The 18,349-nt window shown below is 40.2% G+C and overlaps 1 protein-coding gene across 1 annotated transcript in view; it reads left to right on the forward strand.

Moving 5' to 3' along the window:
* Positions 1-2,170: 2,170 nt before the first annotated feature.
* LOC112550401 (uromodulin-like) overlaps positions 2,171-18,349 on the forward strand; it is a 38,682-nt gene continuing 22,503 nt past the window's right edge. Inside the window, exons 1-3 of the mRNA XM_025204848.1 lie at positions 2,171-2,246; positions 13,823-13,911; positions 16,880-16,984. Of these exons, the coding sequence (XP_025060633.1) occupies positions 2,171-2,246; positions 13,823-13,911; positions 16,880-16,984 (270 nt within the window). The remainder of the gene's footprint in view (positions 2,247-13,822; positions 13,912-16,879; positions 16,985-18,349) is intronic.

Consider the following 18,349-nt stretch of genomic DNA (forward strand, 5'->3'; position numbering starts at 1 on the left):
ACTTAAATCAGGTGCACACTGTTTCTTTACAGGTATTTATGCAGCAGCAGCAAGTTTAGGAAATTGAACATTTTTCTACTCCTGTATGAAAGAGCATGGAAGAATCGTAGGTTCAAATCAAGCAGCTCTTCCCTTCAATGATTTCTTAATATAGGACAGACAGATCATGCACTCTACTCATGGATTTAACCTGAATAAAGATTGTAAGACTTGACCAGTATGTTGTGTGGTACCATGCATCCAGATCTAATTATGCAGGAACCCCTCATGCTGATCCATTTCCTATCAAAGGAGTTAAGGATTAGATGTTTTTAAGGCATGATTCTCTATAGACACTGTGGAGAGGAAGTGCTGTCTAATGAACAGATGGAAGAAAGCAGAATGGACTGATCATGTCATGCATGCAGCCCTCCAGCTGTGCAAAGAGACCCCATAAAATGGAACAGTTTAAAACAAGCAATGGGAGTAGCTGTAACAAGAAGGCATCCCTGGAAGTACAGCTGCAATGGAGACATGGTGGTAAGAAGCCAAGAGAACTGCATCAAGAGTTTTAAAAGGGTCTCTGGTTATCTATCATATTCAGGGCTGCTTCTCTGGCCTTTTCTTCTGGAAGGCACAGTTCACTCTTAGTGGGAAAGAAACATTGGCTACTTCTGTTGCTGTCCATCCTCCCCGACCTAGCTTTTCTTTAAGAGAGAATATTCAAGTCACCACTGTGAATGATGAATACATAAAGAAGGGGTTGGGTTGGGCTGGGTTGGAGGTTTTCTTGGATTTTTTTAAATTCTCTTAATCTAGCATGTTCATTAACAGGAGCCATAAGAATGTGAATTTTGTTGCAGCTGTATATTTTACTTTAATTTTTAATCAAAGTATAACTGTTTTCTTAATGCAGATGAATAGAATTAATGGAAATGCGAAAGTCTTTGCAGCCAATGAGAAAAGAAATCACAAGCCCAGAATGCAATATAAAAATAAGACCTTATTTGTATATGTGTGTAATATATAAAACAGGTGCAATTAACCTGAGTTTTCTTTGTGGTAAAGATATTGCCATCTCTGATGGGAAAAAGCAGCAAATCTCTCAACTGTCACTTTCTAAAAGAAACCTGGCATCTCTCAGACTTGTCAGCAGAACGTCTAAAAACAGTAGACCTAGTTGTGGTCTATTGTGTAGGAGTACACAAGCTGCAGAGGCCACGCAGATGGATTCTATGTACCTTGAGCTTGTCAGACCAGGACTGTATAGTATCATATGTATTTCCACTGGTGACCTTATAATCTGTTCTTTCATGCACATTATCAGCAAGGGTATAGGCTGTAGCCTACACCTCAGCTTGACGAATCCTCAGCCTGATGAAGGGTTTTTAAACCCGAAAGCTTACTGAGAAAGTTTTTTCCCAACTATTTAAGTTGGTCTAATAAAAGATATCACATTCACCCAGAGAACCTTGTCTATCATTATCAGCAAGGAATTTTGTGACTGTTTTTGTATGTAGTATTCCGTCCCATTGTCGTCGTTTTCCCCCCCCCCACCCCAGTCCTTTATTGGAAAACTACCTCTTATCAAAAGAACCATTAGATTTTTTTTTTTAAGTTGGGGCCACATATTGCTTTTGCCTCCTTTGTTATTATTTCCAACAAAGATAAGGCTCTACATCATTTACAGCCTTTGTTAACAGCCTGCAAAGCAGAATAGAAAGACATAAAACACCAAAGGGATAAATGAAGTGAATGAGGTAAGGGAGGTTTCAGCTCCTGTCTAATAAAGAATGGGCTATGGTGCTGCTATAGTACGCGACAAAAATGTATGTGTGTGTGGTGGGGGGTGGTGTTCTGTCCTTGAAGGAGTTGGTTCTAAAATAGGTGGAAAATGTTTTGTGAGTAATCATGGTCTCCACTGTCTATCTCTATGCATGTTAGGAATCCTATTGTTGGGCACAGGATACCATTCAGCCTTTATTTGGGAGGCGCTCATTTCTCTGAAGAGGTTGCAAAACCTAACCCCATAGCGTGTAAAAGTCTTGAGGGATCCTTTTTACTGCCTGTTGGACTGAACATAAACCAGTTAGCCCTGCTAAGGAAAGCAACTGGAAGGGCAAGACATGCTAGGAGTATTTCCTATTTTTGAGCATCTGAGAGAACTCCAATTCTGACTGCACTTTGCAAGATGCTCTTGGCTCTCTTCCTGAGAACTTCTCTGCTGATTTATTTAACTTCAGCAAGTAATGCAGACTTCGAAGAAGGTGAGTGAGTGGCACATTTCTTCTTTTAAAGAAAAATATTACCATTATTTCACTCAAAAATGAAAATTCAAATAGAAGTCTTATGGGCTTGTTTCTGAATTTACACTGGAGAGATTTCATTGGCTTAGCCAGTATTAGATCAGATATGAGTCATATGCATATAGGATATGGCAGGCTTTTAAAAAACATATTTTCTCTATGAATTATGTTAATGTGAAGTTGATATAGATTCTGGCCATTGATTTGTGTGCTAATATATAGAAACTTCTTCATGAATTTCATGTGAATTACTTTTCAAGAAGGACTCCTTTGTGCCCATTATACATTCATAATAATGTTAGGACATCCAGAGCCCTGAATTAGAATTTACTAGTGTTTTAAATTTAAATGCCATAAATATTGCTAGGATTAGGAGGATATTTGTTTTTATTACACATGTATGAAAGAACATGAGTCTGGTCCTTAAGAATTGTTGGATACCCTATGTACCCTAACCCTAATTAAATTATAGGATTCCAGAATGGAAACTGGAAATAATTGAAGTTTATTAATAGAATGGTGGAGCTGAAGAATTTATGTATCACCAAAGTCATTAACCAAGATTTTTAAAATTTAAAATATAGAAATTAGTAGGGGAAAACACATTTTTAATTGTATTCCAAAGTTGAAATTCCTAGGTTATAAATCTAGAAGAGGACCGTTGTGATTACTTCTCTGTCCTCTGTATAACCCAAGTCATAGCACTTCCAGGGAATGATTTCTGTTTGAAGTAGAGTGTGTATTCTGGAGGGTGGTGGGGGGTACAGTGTTGATTTTAAAACTGCCAGTGATGGGAAATCCATTGCATATTTTATCCCTGGTCTCGCAATAATTGCATGTCTGTGTTAGCACCCTTGTGCTTTCAAGCCCTGTTTTGGTATTAAATGCATTACTTTTTCCCTCACAATTTTCAGGTAGTTCAAACTGTTTCTTGCTACTTACCCTGTAATTAAAATAGACTGGGTTTATTACAATATAAATTACTTTTTTTTTTACTTCGCTGAAATGTATTTTGTTTTTCATTGAGCCACTGAGACAAGCATATAGGAACATTCCTGTAAGCCAGTTGTTAAGAAATCCCATGTTCCTAATCTGTTTTCTTTACATAGCAAACTGCTGAGTTGTGTGACAGATATAACCTGTACTACACTTTATTAGAATAGTTTAATGAATGCAATTGCTCTAAGTAAAGTATGTGTAAAGAACTAGTATTCAGAACCAAGGTATCTTTAGTGCCACACAAATCAGAGGGAATCAGTAAAGGGGGGAAAAAGGATAAGAAACTTTTATCTTTTCTTTTTCTTTTTTTTTGCATCATCTTAATATGTGTTAGATTTTTCTGGCTTGCTTTTTAACTTGGAATTCCAGCCTTATTTACCCTGCCAGAGACAGTGGGCTCCTAAGGAAATGCTGGGATTATAACAGTGCCACAACAGTGCTACTTGGTGAATTGGGGCTTGGCAGTCAAGGGGAATGACTGGAGAGAGGAAGTGGATTATTATTCTAATTATTCTGTTTTATTTATTGTTAATAAATTATTTACTATTGATTTTGGAGTCAGCTAACCTGCACCATATTTTCAGTGGTTTAGTATTCCTTTCATCATGCCACTGTAGCTTTATCTCTCAATCAGTCCCTATATGTAAAAAGAATAAGTATTATTGAAATTGTGTTTGAAGAAGTAAACCTCTTATTTATGCTTCAGTCTAAACATGAGTTTTTCAGGTAGCTGTAAACCAGTTATTTAGAGCGAAGGAATGCTAGGTTCACAATGTTTTTTCTACATACCTCAAGGTACCTGGTGGCTTGTGAACACTGAGATGATGGGGCAGATGGAGCATCCCATGGGAGCACAGGGTTGGGTCTCCAGCGTGCTTGGCACCTGACCTGGAAGTGGACCAGAAGCACTTCAGGGTCCACTGGGGAGCGCGTGGACCCCCCCCCCCAGTCTGCGTGCTGGTGCCCCCGGGGCTGGGGGGGGCACCCAGGGTCCCCCCATGGCCAATCGCCAATCCGGGGGTGGGAGGGGGGGTCTCCCTGTGTGCTCAGTGGTGGACCCAGAAGTGGACTGGAAATACTTCCGGTCCACTTCCAGGTTCACCGCTGAGCACACTGGGGGGGATGGGACACGGTCCTGTGGGATGCTCCATCCACCCCAGCATTGCAGCATGCATGAGCTGCACCTGGTACCTTGAGGTATGTAGAAAAAACATTTAAAACTGTGTTTATGGCTGAATCACTGATTCTCCGAGTCAGCACTGAATCTTCAATTTCAGTCGAATTGAATCAGGACAAGGATTTGAATCAATGAATCGAATCACTGTCCCTGATTTGGGCCGAATCTGGATTGAATACAGCCCATTTTGCACACCCCTAATAGCAATAGCTGAGAGTACAAGCCAGGCTTCCTGACTTTATCCTGTTCACTAGGTTGTGCTATTCCCTTCATACTTAGGCAACAGCAACCAAACATGTATCTGCAGTATCTATTGTGAGACTGTTAGCACAATTGGTCTGGAGCCCATTCAGGATGTGTTTGCACACATGGTGCCTGTTGTGCATCATCCCTGTTATAAATAAACTTCTTGCTGGTTGCCTTGCTGACAAACTGGCCCCAGGCAGGCTCTTCCCCCCGGCAGGAGTCGCAAGAGAAACTAAACCAATTCTGATCTCACATAATCTTACTGCATGGAAGAATGAGATAACTCCACTAACATCAATAGGCTAGTTTCTATTTTCAAAATAATTTAAGATACTGACTGTAGAATTACTCTGGATGTGTATGCCAAAAGAAGGGGCTATGAGCCTACATGCAGTTATGTGGTGCCCAATTGGTATGATAAGTACCTACTAGAATTGCCTGTTGTTGTTTTTCTCTAGCAGCGTTCACTTTTATTCAGGACTTGGTGAAACCAGAACCAGATTTGTCACCATGGCCAGATATTTTGTAGATGCTGCTGCTTTTACTAAATGCAAACAGATAAGCAAAAGGGGACTTGTTCTTTTAACAGGAGGAGGAATAGGAAGTACCAGTCCAAATAAAGAACAACAGTTCTATGTTTGCAGTGAGCAAAGGCATAGGTAGCTATTTTGGCACCCTAGTAAGTATGTGTTTGGGGGTATGGAAGGGGTATAGGGAGGAGGCATTGTAACTAGTGCTGGAAAATGAGGCTTGTGTGCATCTGTGTGTATTAACCTTCAATATGGTAAAACAGTCCAACCTGCTGATAAAGGTGTTTCATACTTGAGGAGGACCTTGTGTGAAAACAGAAGATTCTATGCCTACCCTTATTACAAGAAAATCTGAAAGGAAGTTTGTAGTGGAGGCCCTTGAAATAGATGTTGGGTTTAACAGTATGTCACTTGCAAGAAAGACAAGGTTTAAACAGAATTAAAAAGCTTAATAGGTGTCTTATAAATGAAGTATCTGAAATTTTATTCACTACACTTGTGCCCAGGAAGAACCTATTTAAATACGCTTGCTTTTAGCTTGAAAAGCTGTCTGTTAGGAATCCTTCAATTCAAGGATGATTCTCTGCTAAGGCACATTGATGCGTCTTGGTGACTTAAGGGTCCAATCCTTGAGCCACAGATCAACCTGCAGATGTTTTAGCTCTTTCTGCAGGAGAGAGTAGGGAGTAGGCTGTAAACTCGGATTCCTTTCCTTTTGCTTCTGTGCTGTCTCCTCTTCTTCATGGGCAAGGCGCTTTACCTCAAAACAGGCTGCCACTGGGTTGAGGTTGTGATGCCACTGGAGTCAGTTAGCATCCAGCTTGGAATAATCTGAATTAGAAATGTCATATGTTAATAGGGCAAGGGTTGTGAGAGATTCACAGGAAAAAAATGAACTTCTGTCTCAAGGTGGGGGGCAGGGTGGAAACTAAGCGGAAGTGCTGGTTTAAGCATGAGATCAAAGAGAAGTGAAAAGACTGGGATACTTTTTTTTTGTCGGTTACTTCATAGTCAATTGGGAATTAAGACATTTCCCTGTAGCTATTCCACTATAGACAGGACTGAACCTTGGCTCTTGTTTCTTCTTCCTAGAGCAGTACACAGCTTGCTTTATCTTTGCATGTGTGAGGACATCAGCATTTGTTCTGATAATCCCTAACATTGTGGTGATGTGCTTTTCAACATTAAAGATTTACAAATATTATGATTCTCTTGTAAGATGCAACTCTCTCCTGCTCAGAATTTACATTGGATTTAATTCTCTCTGGATTTACACTGTGCTTAAGTGAGAAGAGAAAGGGACCCTAACTGATTATCTGCCAGGAATACTCTGGAGCTTAGTTCCAAGTATTTTCAGTCCTCACCTAGCATCTGCTACAGAACTGCAGGGTTTTTGGTTGTAGTCCTGTTGGTCTAAGGACATAGGCAGGTAAGGTTCTTTGAGTAGATGTGATATCATTTATTAGACCAACTGAGTAGTTGGAAGAAAATTCTTAGCAAGCTTTCAGGCGCAGTCACCTTTCTTCAGGCATTGGGAGTCTCTCAGAACAGCAGAGACTCCCTTTCAGTGGTGTACCATGGCTTTCCAGAGTCCAGGGGCCAATACTTGCATTTGCAGTCCCCCCCAGCGGCTGATCGCTGAGCGGGGGAAGGGAGCCCCTGGTGGCCGATCACCAAGCATGGGCCCCCCCTTCCCCGTGTAAGCCACTGTTCCCTATGCCTGAAGAAGGGTGACTGTGTCTGAAAGCTTGCCAAGAACTTTTTCCCAACTACTCTGTTGGTCTAGTAAAAGATATCACATCTGCCTACAGAACTGCAGAGCGTTAAGGAAATGAATGGAGTTTTACATGAAGTTGGCTTTTTCCTTTCATATTTGTTAATGTTTCTACTTATCCCTTAGCTTTATCTGAGATTTCAGTGGGAATTGAGCACCTATCCCCTAGGCACTTTAAATAATCCCAGCTTTACATAATGCTAAACCATGTGCATTCCTGGCTTGGTCACTTGGCTTCTGTAACTGGCACTAGGCCATTGTCCCAAATGAATAGTGACTGAGATGCTAAGAAAATGGAGAAAGGAAGGGATTTGTTTGGAAAGGGGAGTTGCCTCCTGAATCTTTTTATCCTTCCCCTGCCTGAACCTCAAGGTTGTTGGAAACAAGATTGGTAATTTGGATACATTATGTCTACAGAAATGAGACCCCTTATAAATACCAATTGTCTGTGAAAAGCAGGAAATTGACTTGTCTTTTCCTGCCACCCACAGCTAATGACCCATACCAGAATGAAACATTTAAACCAGGAACCACTGTGACATTTTGAAACACAATTAGAACATAAGGGCCTTCATGAGCTGTTCTGTTGAAGCACTAACTGCTCATAAAAGTGGAGGGAGTCATTCTCCAATATGACAAAAGTGTTCATGGCTTGTTGTGCCAGGCTTTGCAGGCAGCAGAAATTCCTCAGAGATAGAATTAACTGGCTACAGCTGACAGGGAGTGGCCAAGTTGGTAGGACTAGTGACTCAACTGGAAACACATTAGATTAGAGCTAGAAGCCTTTCTGTAGCATTTAAAAAAACTTGGTATTTGCTGCTTCCCTTCAAGCTTTCAGGTAAGAAGGGCTTGGATAAGCAACTGCAAGGGCTGCATCCAGAATTCAAGGTTTCTCTGACCTTACCCAGTGCAAAAAATGTATTTTGACATAACTGCTTCCAGCTGCAACCTTGAGTCTAAAGATACTGTGTTGTAATCGTGATTCACAAATACACTCTTCCTCACAGAAGGATAATAATAGAATTCTTACTTCCTCCAGTCCAATCAAAATTATCTCAATCTTACCTGAAATTGAGTCTTAGCAGCTAGACTTATCAAAGCCCCAAATTCCAAGAGTAGTGATTCCATCTTTTCCATACGCCAGGGGGATCAGCAATAGTGGGTATAAGGCTAGGTACCATCTATATACTATAGATTACCTAACTAGCATTTCCCTAATAACCTGCCTAGTGATTTTATACACTGAATAAGAGGAAAGACATAGTAGATTCCTGCTCTAGCGGGGCAGGTTGGGAGGGGGGTCACAGCTCACTACTGTCTTTTTCATATAAGAAATCTAGGTTTAATGACACTCTCAAGCTCTTTAGCTATATTCCTTCTTCTATCACCTGGAAAATAGTAAGCTGTGAACAGAAAGTTTGAGCTGATGTTTCAAAAGTCATGAACAAGGATATTCATACTAGCAGGGCAAAGAAGTTATTTGATAAGATAGTACATTTCTTCATAACTTTCTGAAAGGTATCTCATTCCAGCTGTGTCCTTGGGCAGACCCATCAAAAACGATGATGTTTCTGTGACAAAAGACTACCTTGGGCTCAAAACACAGGAGGGAAGAATGGATCAATAATAAGCCTGCCATCATTGCCTATCAAATCTGTACTCCAGAATACAGCCAACTACACAAGTTAAGCACAAAAAAAAAAATGTGTGGAGTCTCTGGCTGTTGTTGTGATGATAAAGATACCTGAGTGAATCCAGAAGAATCATCATTGAGAATAAATACTGAAGTCATCAAAAAACCTAAGGAAGCCAGCTACAGCTGACTAATAAAAGCTACAGCTTTTATTACATCATTAACCCAATCCAAAGACTTGTGCATAGCGCTTTCAAGCTATGGAAAGATAAAACAAGAGTCTTTAAAGGGGAAAGAAGAGGGGAAATATACTGCTTGTGAGTATGTCAACTGACTGTTGTAACTATTTTGTATGTGCCCTTATATCTTTTTGTAAATGAAGCTAAACTAAGGCAGCTTTCATCAAAATGAAATAGCTGCTAAGTTACCAGTTTGGCTTCTGCTTACTGTGGGATAGAGTGAACACTCGTGAGCATTATTACACTTCAAGCTGATCCATTGCAAGTCTCTGCTCCTCCTCCAAACTTTTTCAATTAGTATAATTGTTTCATCTTTTCATCCCCTCAATTAGATCCTGTTGTGGAATGGATAGCTTCCTGCACCTGAGTCATGGAAACCAAAGCTGCTCTTCATTCTTCTTGACTCTGTTAGAATGATGTTCGCCCTGCAGGCTCCTCTCAAAATGTATCTCATACATAGAATGAGCCATAAATGGTACAATGTAAATTTCTCACAGATTGAGGCAGCATGATTAAGCATTCAGGATCATTGGGTACTGACACAAGTGTCATTTTGTTGTGCTATCAGACCTCTGAAGCGCTCCAGAGCTGTGCTCTTACCAAAGTGCACAGCTGCAGAGTGCTTGAAAAAGGTACAGGCGCATGACAATTTGAACCCTCATTACATAAGTGTTCAAATGAAGGCACTCCAAAGTGGAGCATCTTGATTAACACCTGCCAGCACACACTGGGAGCGGGGCTTGGTTTACACAGCCCAGCCCTGCTCCCAGCACTGTCTTCAGGATGGGAGGGCAGGCAGCTCAGTCTGGGGTTTACCCAGCCTTCTCTGGAAGGTGGGGTGGGTGGACTGGAGGTGGGGGGCTACAGTCCACCCACCCAACTCTCCAGCGAAGGTTGGGCAAACCCTGAACTGAGTTCCCTCCCCTTTCTTTTCCCCACTCCCATCCTGAAGATAGCACTGGGGCTGAGAGCGGGAAGGGATGGGGCTAGGGAAGAGCAATTTCAGACTTTCAGGTGCTCCAAACTGCAGCTCGATCTCCCAAGCCCCGGGACCCAACAGCAAACATCTGTTGGGTTCAGAGGCTTGCTGTAACTCATGATGTTTCTTGCAAAGTGCCATGAGTTAGTGGGGAGCAGCATGTCTGTCATCACCCATTGTGAACCAATGTGCACCTCTACACATTCATTAATGCACCTCAGATACTGTGAGTTTAGTACTTCCTTAATAAAGCACTAAACTAAATGCACAGTACCTACAGTTACTGCACAGTAGCACTGGCACACATTTAGTGACACTGCGCATTAGCCTAATAACACTGTGCAGTAGGCTCTTAGCATGGTTTTTGCCATTACATGCTACTGCACAGTGTTATTAGGCCAATGCACAGTAAGTATCTTGTGTAGACTCACCCAATATCCAGTTCCTGACAGTCTGTACTTTGAGAAGAGCCAATGAAACTAAGAATAATCATCTTGTTTTACAGTTAATGTATTTTTCTTATCCTTTTGCTGTATCTCAAGTGACTGAAGTTATTCTGTCTTTGTCTTCATTGTTCCATATTACACTGAAAACTGGCCCTAATAGTCTAGACAGTACAAACCTTGATGTGCCTTATTGCTGCACTGATCTGTGAAGGACACTGAAAATATTTAAGATTGGGCCCAAACTGTGGTGCTAATTTTAAACCAGGTTTTACTTTGTTCTTGCTCAGGCAAACAGCAGTACTTTCTAAGTAAGGACTTCAGGTTTGGGTTCCTTATTTTAAAATATTATTTATTAAGAAACTAATTGGTATGTGTGCATGTTGGATGAGGACATGTTTTGAAAGTTTCCCCTAGAATGGAGTGTTCAATGGAAGATTCTCAAGATGACAGAATTTATTCTTCTTTTTTAAAAATATTGGTTATATTTAAAGAAAAATAATAAGAACGCTTTAACATCAAAGGTGCTTGGTAGAATGTAGGTAAGATTTACTGTACACATGTTAATACTGTGGAGAAAGGAGATGTGCTGGTTTATTATTCCAAAGATCATTAAGAACCTTTAGATGGTAAAGACGTAATTACTATGTTCCTTATTGTTTCTGTCTGTGAATTAGGGAATTGCTAAATTAGGTTTTAATTGATAAACTGTGATGGAGATGGGATGATTCACACACACAAAAAAGACTGGATTAAAGATTCCAATGTAAACTTTGACTCACTGGGGCATTACTATCTCTTGTATTAATAATTTACGTTGTAAAGTTTCCCCCAAATAATATTTAGATTGGCATAAAGGCACAACAGAATGGATACTATGCAAGTGTTTTTACAAAGAGAAGATTATCCTCCTAAAAGGAATGAACAATACACTAACACAAAAGATAAAAGTTTTGTATCTGACTCAGATCTCAAATCCATATTCTTCATTGACTGTATATGGAACAATGCACAATATGTGAAGGAAACATGCACTTTAGATAAGAGCAAGAGTAAAGCCCAAAGAGAGAGATTTTTTTAAATATTAAGAATAAAACTAATAATTTAAAGTTCAGCTTGTCCTACAGTGCCTTCTACCATATGGCATGTAAAACCACACACCTGTCTGAATCTCCTGAAGTCCCTAGATGTGACGTACATGTGCACCTTTATAAACTAACTAAATCAGGCTTATATCGCATAAGCTTTCATGAGCCCAAGCTCACTTTATAAATGCTGTGGAAGGACATGCAGAGAGCAGTGTATAAAATGGAGAGTGTGAGTTGAATACAAAAGACAGGAATGGAGGGAGATAATTTGTAAACAGAGAAATAACTTTGGGTCCTAGAGCTGACCAGGAACTTTGTGTCAAAATAATTTTCCAGTGACAAATACAATTACAGCTAATTGAAAATGTTTCAGAGGAAAAGTTTCAGTCTTACTGGCATTTTTCCATTTATGTTGTGAATAATGGTCATTAAATATTTTGTTTTTGGATCATTTCAACACTAATCAGATTGTTACGGCTTGTTAAATTGAACTAAAAGAAAGTTTCACATCAGCTTGCCTTGTAGTTTGTGTGCTGCGTGTCTCCATTCTAGCCTGAGGGTAAGGTTCTTTCACAGGCAGATCTAGGATTTTGAAAGTTGGGGGGAGGCAGTGGCAGATGTGGCCAGTGCTACAATAATCCCACCCCCTGTCTCCCAGTCCCCTACCCTACCTTGTTCTGTGCCACAGCTGTCTCCAGCTTGAGCTGCTTCACTAGGTGCTGCATGGTGCTCACACCATGGCATGAAAGACATGCCTACAGCTCCACTTTCCCATGGCCCTGGACTTCTTGTTTCCACAACAGCAATGGTAGGCAGGTTGCTCTTTCTGTACCTTCTCCCTCTGAGCCCCACTGGATGTCACCCACAGGCCTAGGGGCTGTAGCTGAGCCTCCCCATCTTCCTCTCCACCCCCTACCATTTTAGTTTGAGCTCAGTTCCTGGTACCCAGACTCCTCAGTGGACCCAGGCATTCGGGTTCCAGGGAACTGGAGTCTCTGGTATTTCTTTTGAAGAGTTCGTGCTGTGCTGTGGAAGGGAGTGCAGTCGTAGCACTGTACTCCCCACCTCCATCTCCGGATGTACCCTTGGGTTCTTAGGCTGGGCTACATCTCTCAAAATGCACCGTCTTCTTTGATCCAGCTGCATTGGGCATTGTCAAAGTCAAATGACTACAGTGCCTCCTCATGTGGCATAAAGTTCAGTTTAGGAGCCTGCTCCAGTGGGAAGAACAGGGGGCCATGAAATGCCAGAGCTACGACATCTGTGAGACACTGGATAACTTGGGCAGTTGAAGTTTAACGTCGCTGGAAACCAAAAGTTTTGATTTAGAATGTTTAGTTTTGTCGTCATCTCAATCTTTATTGTCTTCAAAACCTCCTAGTCCCCCCAAAAAGATTGGTATTTCAAACTCAGGATGAAAACAAATGTCAACATTTCCTGTGGCGGTACAAATTCTGTTTTGTTTCTCAGGTGTACCTGCCCTTTTCTTAATTTTTGTTATATTCTTATGTGTAGGGAGATATATGTATATTTACCCAAATATGCACCATATTTACCCAAATCCAAGATAGCTTTGACGACCCCTCCCCAATAATTACATTCTACATATGAAAAATGTATACATTTGTTATAATTTTCCAGGTATAGCATCTAATTATCAGAGGGTCATTGTACATTTGCCTCCCCCTTTCCCCCCACTGCTACAGCAGGGAAAGCTGCAGGGGGGCTGATGGCTGGGGTGATCAGGCAACCCCCTCTCCCTCGACTCCCCCCCGCTACATCTTCCCCTTGCAGTGAGCCCATCACCTGTGCCTCTGGTGCCTGCCCTGTAGCCTCTGCTCCCTCTACTGTCAGATGCAGCTCTGGCTCCATTCCCTCTGTAGCACAGGGTACATGGTAGCATGGTCCCTGCCCATCCACACAGTGGAGTCTAGGGACTGGAGCTGTCCTGTTATTCGTTAGCCAGGCAGGGGATGGAGCTTTCATGGGATCTATGCCTTGGGAGGGAATGGAGCCGAAGCGAGAGCTGTACCTGATGGTAAGAAGGATGGAAGGGGCAGAAGCCGCGGGGACAGGCAGGGCAGACAAAGGCAGTAGAGGGCATGCAGAGGCAGCTGTTGTGGCTCTGATTCTGGCCCTAACCAAGATTCTGGGACCAGTGTCCAAGTAGCAGCAGTTGTCTGCTCCCTCTTCCCCTCAAATGCAAGACAAAGCACTTTTCCTCATGCTGAACGGTGGGGGGAGAAACCTTCTCTTGGATTCACATAAATGTAGTATATATGTGTATATGTATATACATGAATGAAGTTTCAGTATTTAAACCAAGGAATCCTTGTTCACTTTTAGGTAGAATATTTTTGTTAAATATAGACTGTAATGTACTGAGAGTCAAGTTGAGTTACAAAACTTTAATTTTAATGTTTATACAGAAATCAACAAAACCATCACCTGTGCTAAAGACCAGATTGAGGTGGAGATTCCAAGTTATTTTTTCCTAAGCAAGAACCCTCCAATCCTTGTAAGTTTCACTTGTACATCAAACTGCTCAGGTGCTTTGTTTAAAAGAGTGTCTTCAAATATGGAAATTTTATTTTTTCTTGAGTGTAGCATCATTTCCTCTCGGACAGTTCTAGACCTGCATTTCATGCAGTTGTAATACCGTGCAAGCTCCTAGATTTTAATAGACAACAAGTGATGAGCCAGCTCTACTGTCATGGCTCTTGCTGAAGTCAATGGAAGCTTCTGTGAAGTCAATTATATTTGGCCCTGTGAACTGTTATTCACACTGCACTTGCATTGGTACTTGAAGTCATTTGTATCACTTTCAGTTATGAATAAAACATAAACGTTTACCTTCTTGGCTCCTTTTAATAGTGTTCATGCTTAAGTTACCCAGATACTGAGTTATAATGTCCCAAAAGGGAGATTACACCAGCCAGGGAAATGCTACCTTTCATAGGTGACAGCCTGCTTTATCAGCTACTAGAAAGTAGCTTCTGCCTCTTGCCTTTGAAAGTCATGCCCAAATATCAGATTCCACAAGAATTAAGAAACAAAAAAGCTCTAAGGAAAACTATTGCATCTCTATCATTCGGGTATCAGTAGCATCCCCTTGATATGAGGATGACAGTCTTCCAGTAAGTCTTTCAGTCTTCCAGAGAGTTTTCCAGTTCTATCAATATCTTTAATAGGGCAAAAACTTGTTTTCCATTCAGCTCATGCACAGGGATATTTCATGTGGCTGTTTCTACTGACTTCTCCATAAACCATCAAGCATTTAGGTTTTATATCCTATAGCATGAGAGAGATTTTTCCCTAAGAGTCAATTCTCTCTCCTCCTTGTCTGTATAGAATGCATGTATTTTTCTGCAATAGATGAAGACAAAATTTGATAAAATGTGAAATGTTTTCATTCCTTCATACTGCTGCATGTTTGTTAGGAGAGCTATTTTCATATTGGTTATTATTTATTTCTCTCTGATTACATTGTCTACTAACTTGTTTATTTTACAAGTTTCTGGAATGTAAAATTTGAGGGTGTAAAGAAGACCACATATGGTAATCACTCACTATTCTTTTGCCACCATTTTGCTGGAGCTGCTCTGGAAAGTGTGAGACTTCACTAGCTTGTCTTCGGCTGATAATTACAGCAGGGAGTGGTGGAGGATATGTAGATATAGCTATATATACTTTTGGCGAATACAACCAAGATACAGTCTGAGGGAATACAGAAACTATTTGCAGACTCAGGCCTAATTTAGTGAATGGTGTCAATCAAAAAACAGGACAAATTTTTTTTAAACCATTTATCTATCTAATATATATATATATAATTTTTGTCCTGTTAGATAGATAGATAGATATCCTAAATGAAAGACCTTTGTTTTATATAAATAAATAAAAACAAAGGTCTTTCATTTAGGATTAGATGTATATATGAAAGACCTTTGTTATATATTATAAATGAAAGACCTTTGTTTTATATATATATATATAAAAAACAAAGGTCTTTCATTTAGGAAATGTTAGATTCCAGCATTTAAAAAAAAAAAGTATGGGTTTTTCATTTTCAAACAACTTTTTTCACCCATTCATTTATAAGCTGATATAAGTTGATAAAAGATTAGCCCAGAAAATTGTTTCTTTGTTATTTGGGGAAAAGAATGTTTCAGTTCAATCATAACTTTATTTGTAGTCCTGCAACAAAACCAAAATATCCTTTCTCAAGTTCTGCTGAGAATACTTAAATTGGCTTAAAAGATCAGGCATGATCACATTAGCATTTTTACCCAAATCCAAGCCAACTTTGAATTTAAGACTCCTTCCCAATAATTAGATTCTACACATGGAAAACTATAAATTTATTATAATTTTCCATGTATAAAATCTAATTATTGGAAGGTTGTTTTGAATTTTCCCCTCTACCGCTGCAGTGGGGAAAGCAGTGGCTGGGGGAAAGCAGTGGGGAAAGCAGCACCACTTTTACCTTATCTTCCCTATACTCCCAGTGCATAGCTTCTTCCCCAACCAGGCAGCTGGAATGGTGGCAGTTCTAGTCCCAGGTCCAGGACCAAATCTGAAGCTGCAGCAGTTTTTCTGCCAAAGCTTGGTCTACTGCAGCCTGAACTGCACCATGTCCCTTGTGTTCCCCTCCCCCCATTATCCTTCCTGCCCCACACACCACACAGTCTTCCCTGAGTCATGACTGCAGCTGGAGCAGGACCTACAGCAGCTGTCTGCTCTGACCATGCTCAAATCCAAGAAAAGCTTCTTTTTCCCTAGGTTGAATGAGGGGGGAAAACACTCGTTTTGGATTTGAGTGAATGCAGTAAATTAGAAAGCAGGCTTGACAGCATGTTTAAAACAAAAAGGGATCATCTGAACTTGCAGGCTATAATTACATCCGCCTTCTACAGCAGTAAAGAATTAGAGGAAAGATTACATGACACTTATCTGCCACCGTTCCTCAGTACAATTCTGTAGGAAAGAGTTGCACACAGTATTATTGTCTGAATTGTGTCAGTAATATCTACTCAGATACGTGCAGTCCTGGCCCTGTTCCATCAAAGCAATTTGGGGAAGCAGTTTATCCACCTTTTTATATAGGTATACAAGTGCAGCTATTTATTGCTCCTTTCCCCAGCACCTTGGAAGCATTATGCAGTCCCTTGCATGCCTCCTCCTCCTTGTGGTCCATGGGCCCTCAGGACCAAAATGTGATCCCAGGGTATTTAACAGCTTGATTATGCTCTGAGAAAAGTTAAGTGGGAAAAGAATCAAGGAGGAGGGTTGACATTCTGATTGGTCACTGCTTACTTTCTGTTGCAGTATGTAGTTAAGATTATTTTTCCTGGTTGAAGGTGAAATGTTGTGTCTTGAGACCTGCATTGTTGTATAGATTTAAGTAGTGGTGATCTAAACATGAAATAGACTTTTGCTAAAGATGTAATAAACAATTAAAAAAATAAATGATCATTTCATTTCAGATCTCTGATTTACACCTCAATGACCCTGCATGTCACGGTACTGAGACAGCAAACCTTTACGTGTTCAGCATTAAAAACAATTTCACAGACTGTGGAACTCAAATGGTAATATATGCACAAGATACTGCTGTTGTGATGAAGTCATCTTATATCGTTTAATTTGTGCGCCACAATTATAATCAACTAGAACCACAGAATAACAAATACATATAACATTGAATCAAACAGCCTTTTATTTTCTGTATGTGTTTTATTGCTCAGTATTAATTTATTGTTATCCTAAACATTAAGGAAGACCCAAGAGTTCTTATACTAATATTGAGTTAATACAAATTTTACATGTAATCTGAATTATTATTAGTAGTAGTAGTAAAATATCTTAGTGCATGAAATACATTGACAGTGGAAGCAAGGACTCGTGTCTGTTGTGTTAAAGTATACATTTCCTATCAGATCTTCTCTGTCAGTTATTAACAAACTAGTAATACAGGCCTATGTAAACTCGCTTTGTTACAGACAAATGCAAAGCCTTGCGCTCGCTCGCTCGCTCGCTCTTTCTCTTCATCTCTCTATACGTGCGCGCGTGCACACACACACACACACACGCACACGCACACAGTCTGCATACAGGCAAAAGATGATATTCCATAGCTATAAAAAAGCCAAATGCTGCCATGAATAGTCCGTACAACTCTTTAGATGCAAAGGATTAGCAGTAGGGGCAATCTGAGAGAGAATCTCACCAAGAACCAACTTCCTTCAATTGCATTCATTTCACCAATAAGTACTATTATCATTTTTAGTATGTATTACACTTAGCAGAGTATTGTAAATAAGAGGGCAAATGTATATGTGTGTTCACTGCAAAATATTTAAAATAAGACCAGAACTATTTCGAATTCAAAGTTATAGGGAAACAAATGACTAAAATCTTTTATCTTGATAGGAAGTTTGCTAGAAATCAAACATCTGTGCTATCTTAACAACTATCCTCATTGGCGAGTTTCTGATTGCACTATTGGCCTCACCTCTGCACCCATTCATTTACCTCTAGAATACAAGCTACCAGGGCCTTAGTTATCTTCAGGCATCCTCATGACCATGTCTTAATAAACAGCTGATGCTCCACCTCAGTGAACATACTTTATTGTACATCTAAGCACAAATATAGCTATTATCTATCTGTACATCTGTCTCTTTCAGTCCTATTACAGGGTGGAAAGAAGCTATGCACTTAAGAGGTTTCTTGCTGTTACCTGATATGTAGATAAGCTGGTGTTAAAATGTAAGCAATAGGCAAGTTAGGACTGGTGTTGTCTTATACAAAGTGAATTATGCACTTATCCAGTATGCATAGAAGTAGGATATACTGTACGTTTAGAAAATAGTTTGTGGGTATTTTGAAGATTCTTTAGCTACAAATGTGTGGATTCTAGGGCATAGACAAAGAAGAAACCTTCATTAATGTGG

The sequence above is a fragment of the Alligator sinensis genome, unplaced genomic scaffold, assembly GCF_000455745.1.
Source record: "Alligator sinensis unplaced genomic scaffold, ASM45574v1 scaffold153_1, whole genome shotgun sequence".
Lineage (NCBI taxonomy): Eukaryota > Metazoa > Chordata > Crocodylia > Alligatoridae > Alligator > Alligator sinensis.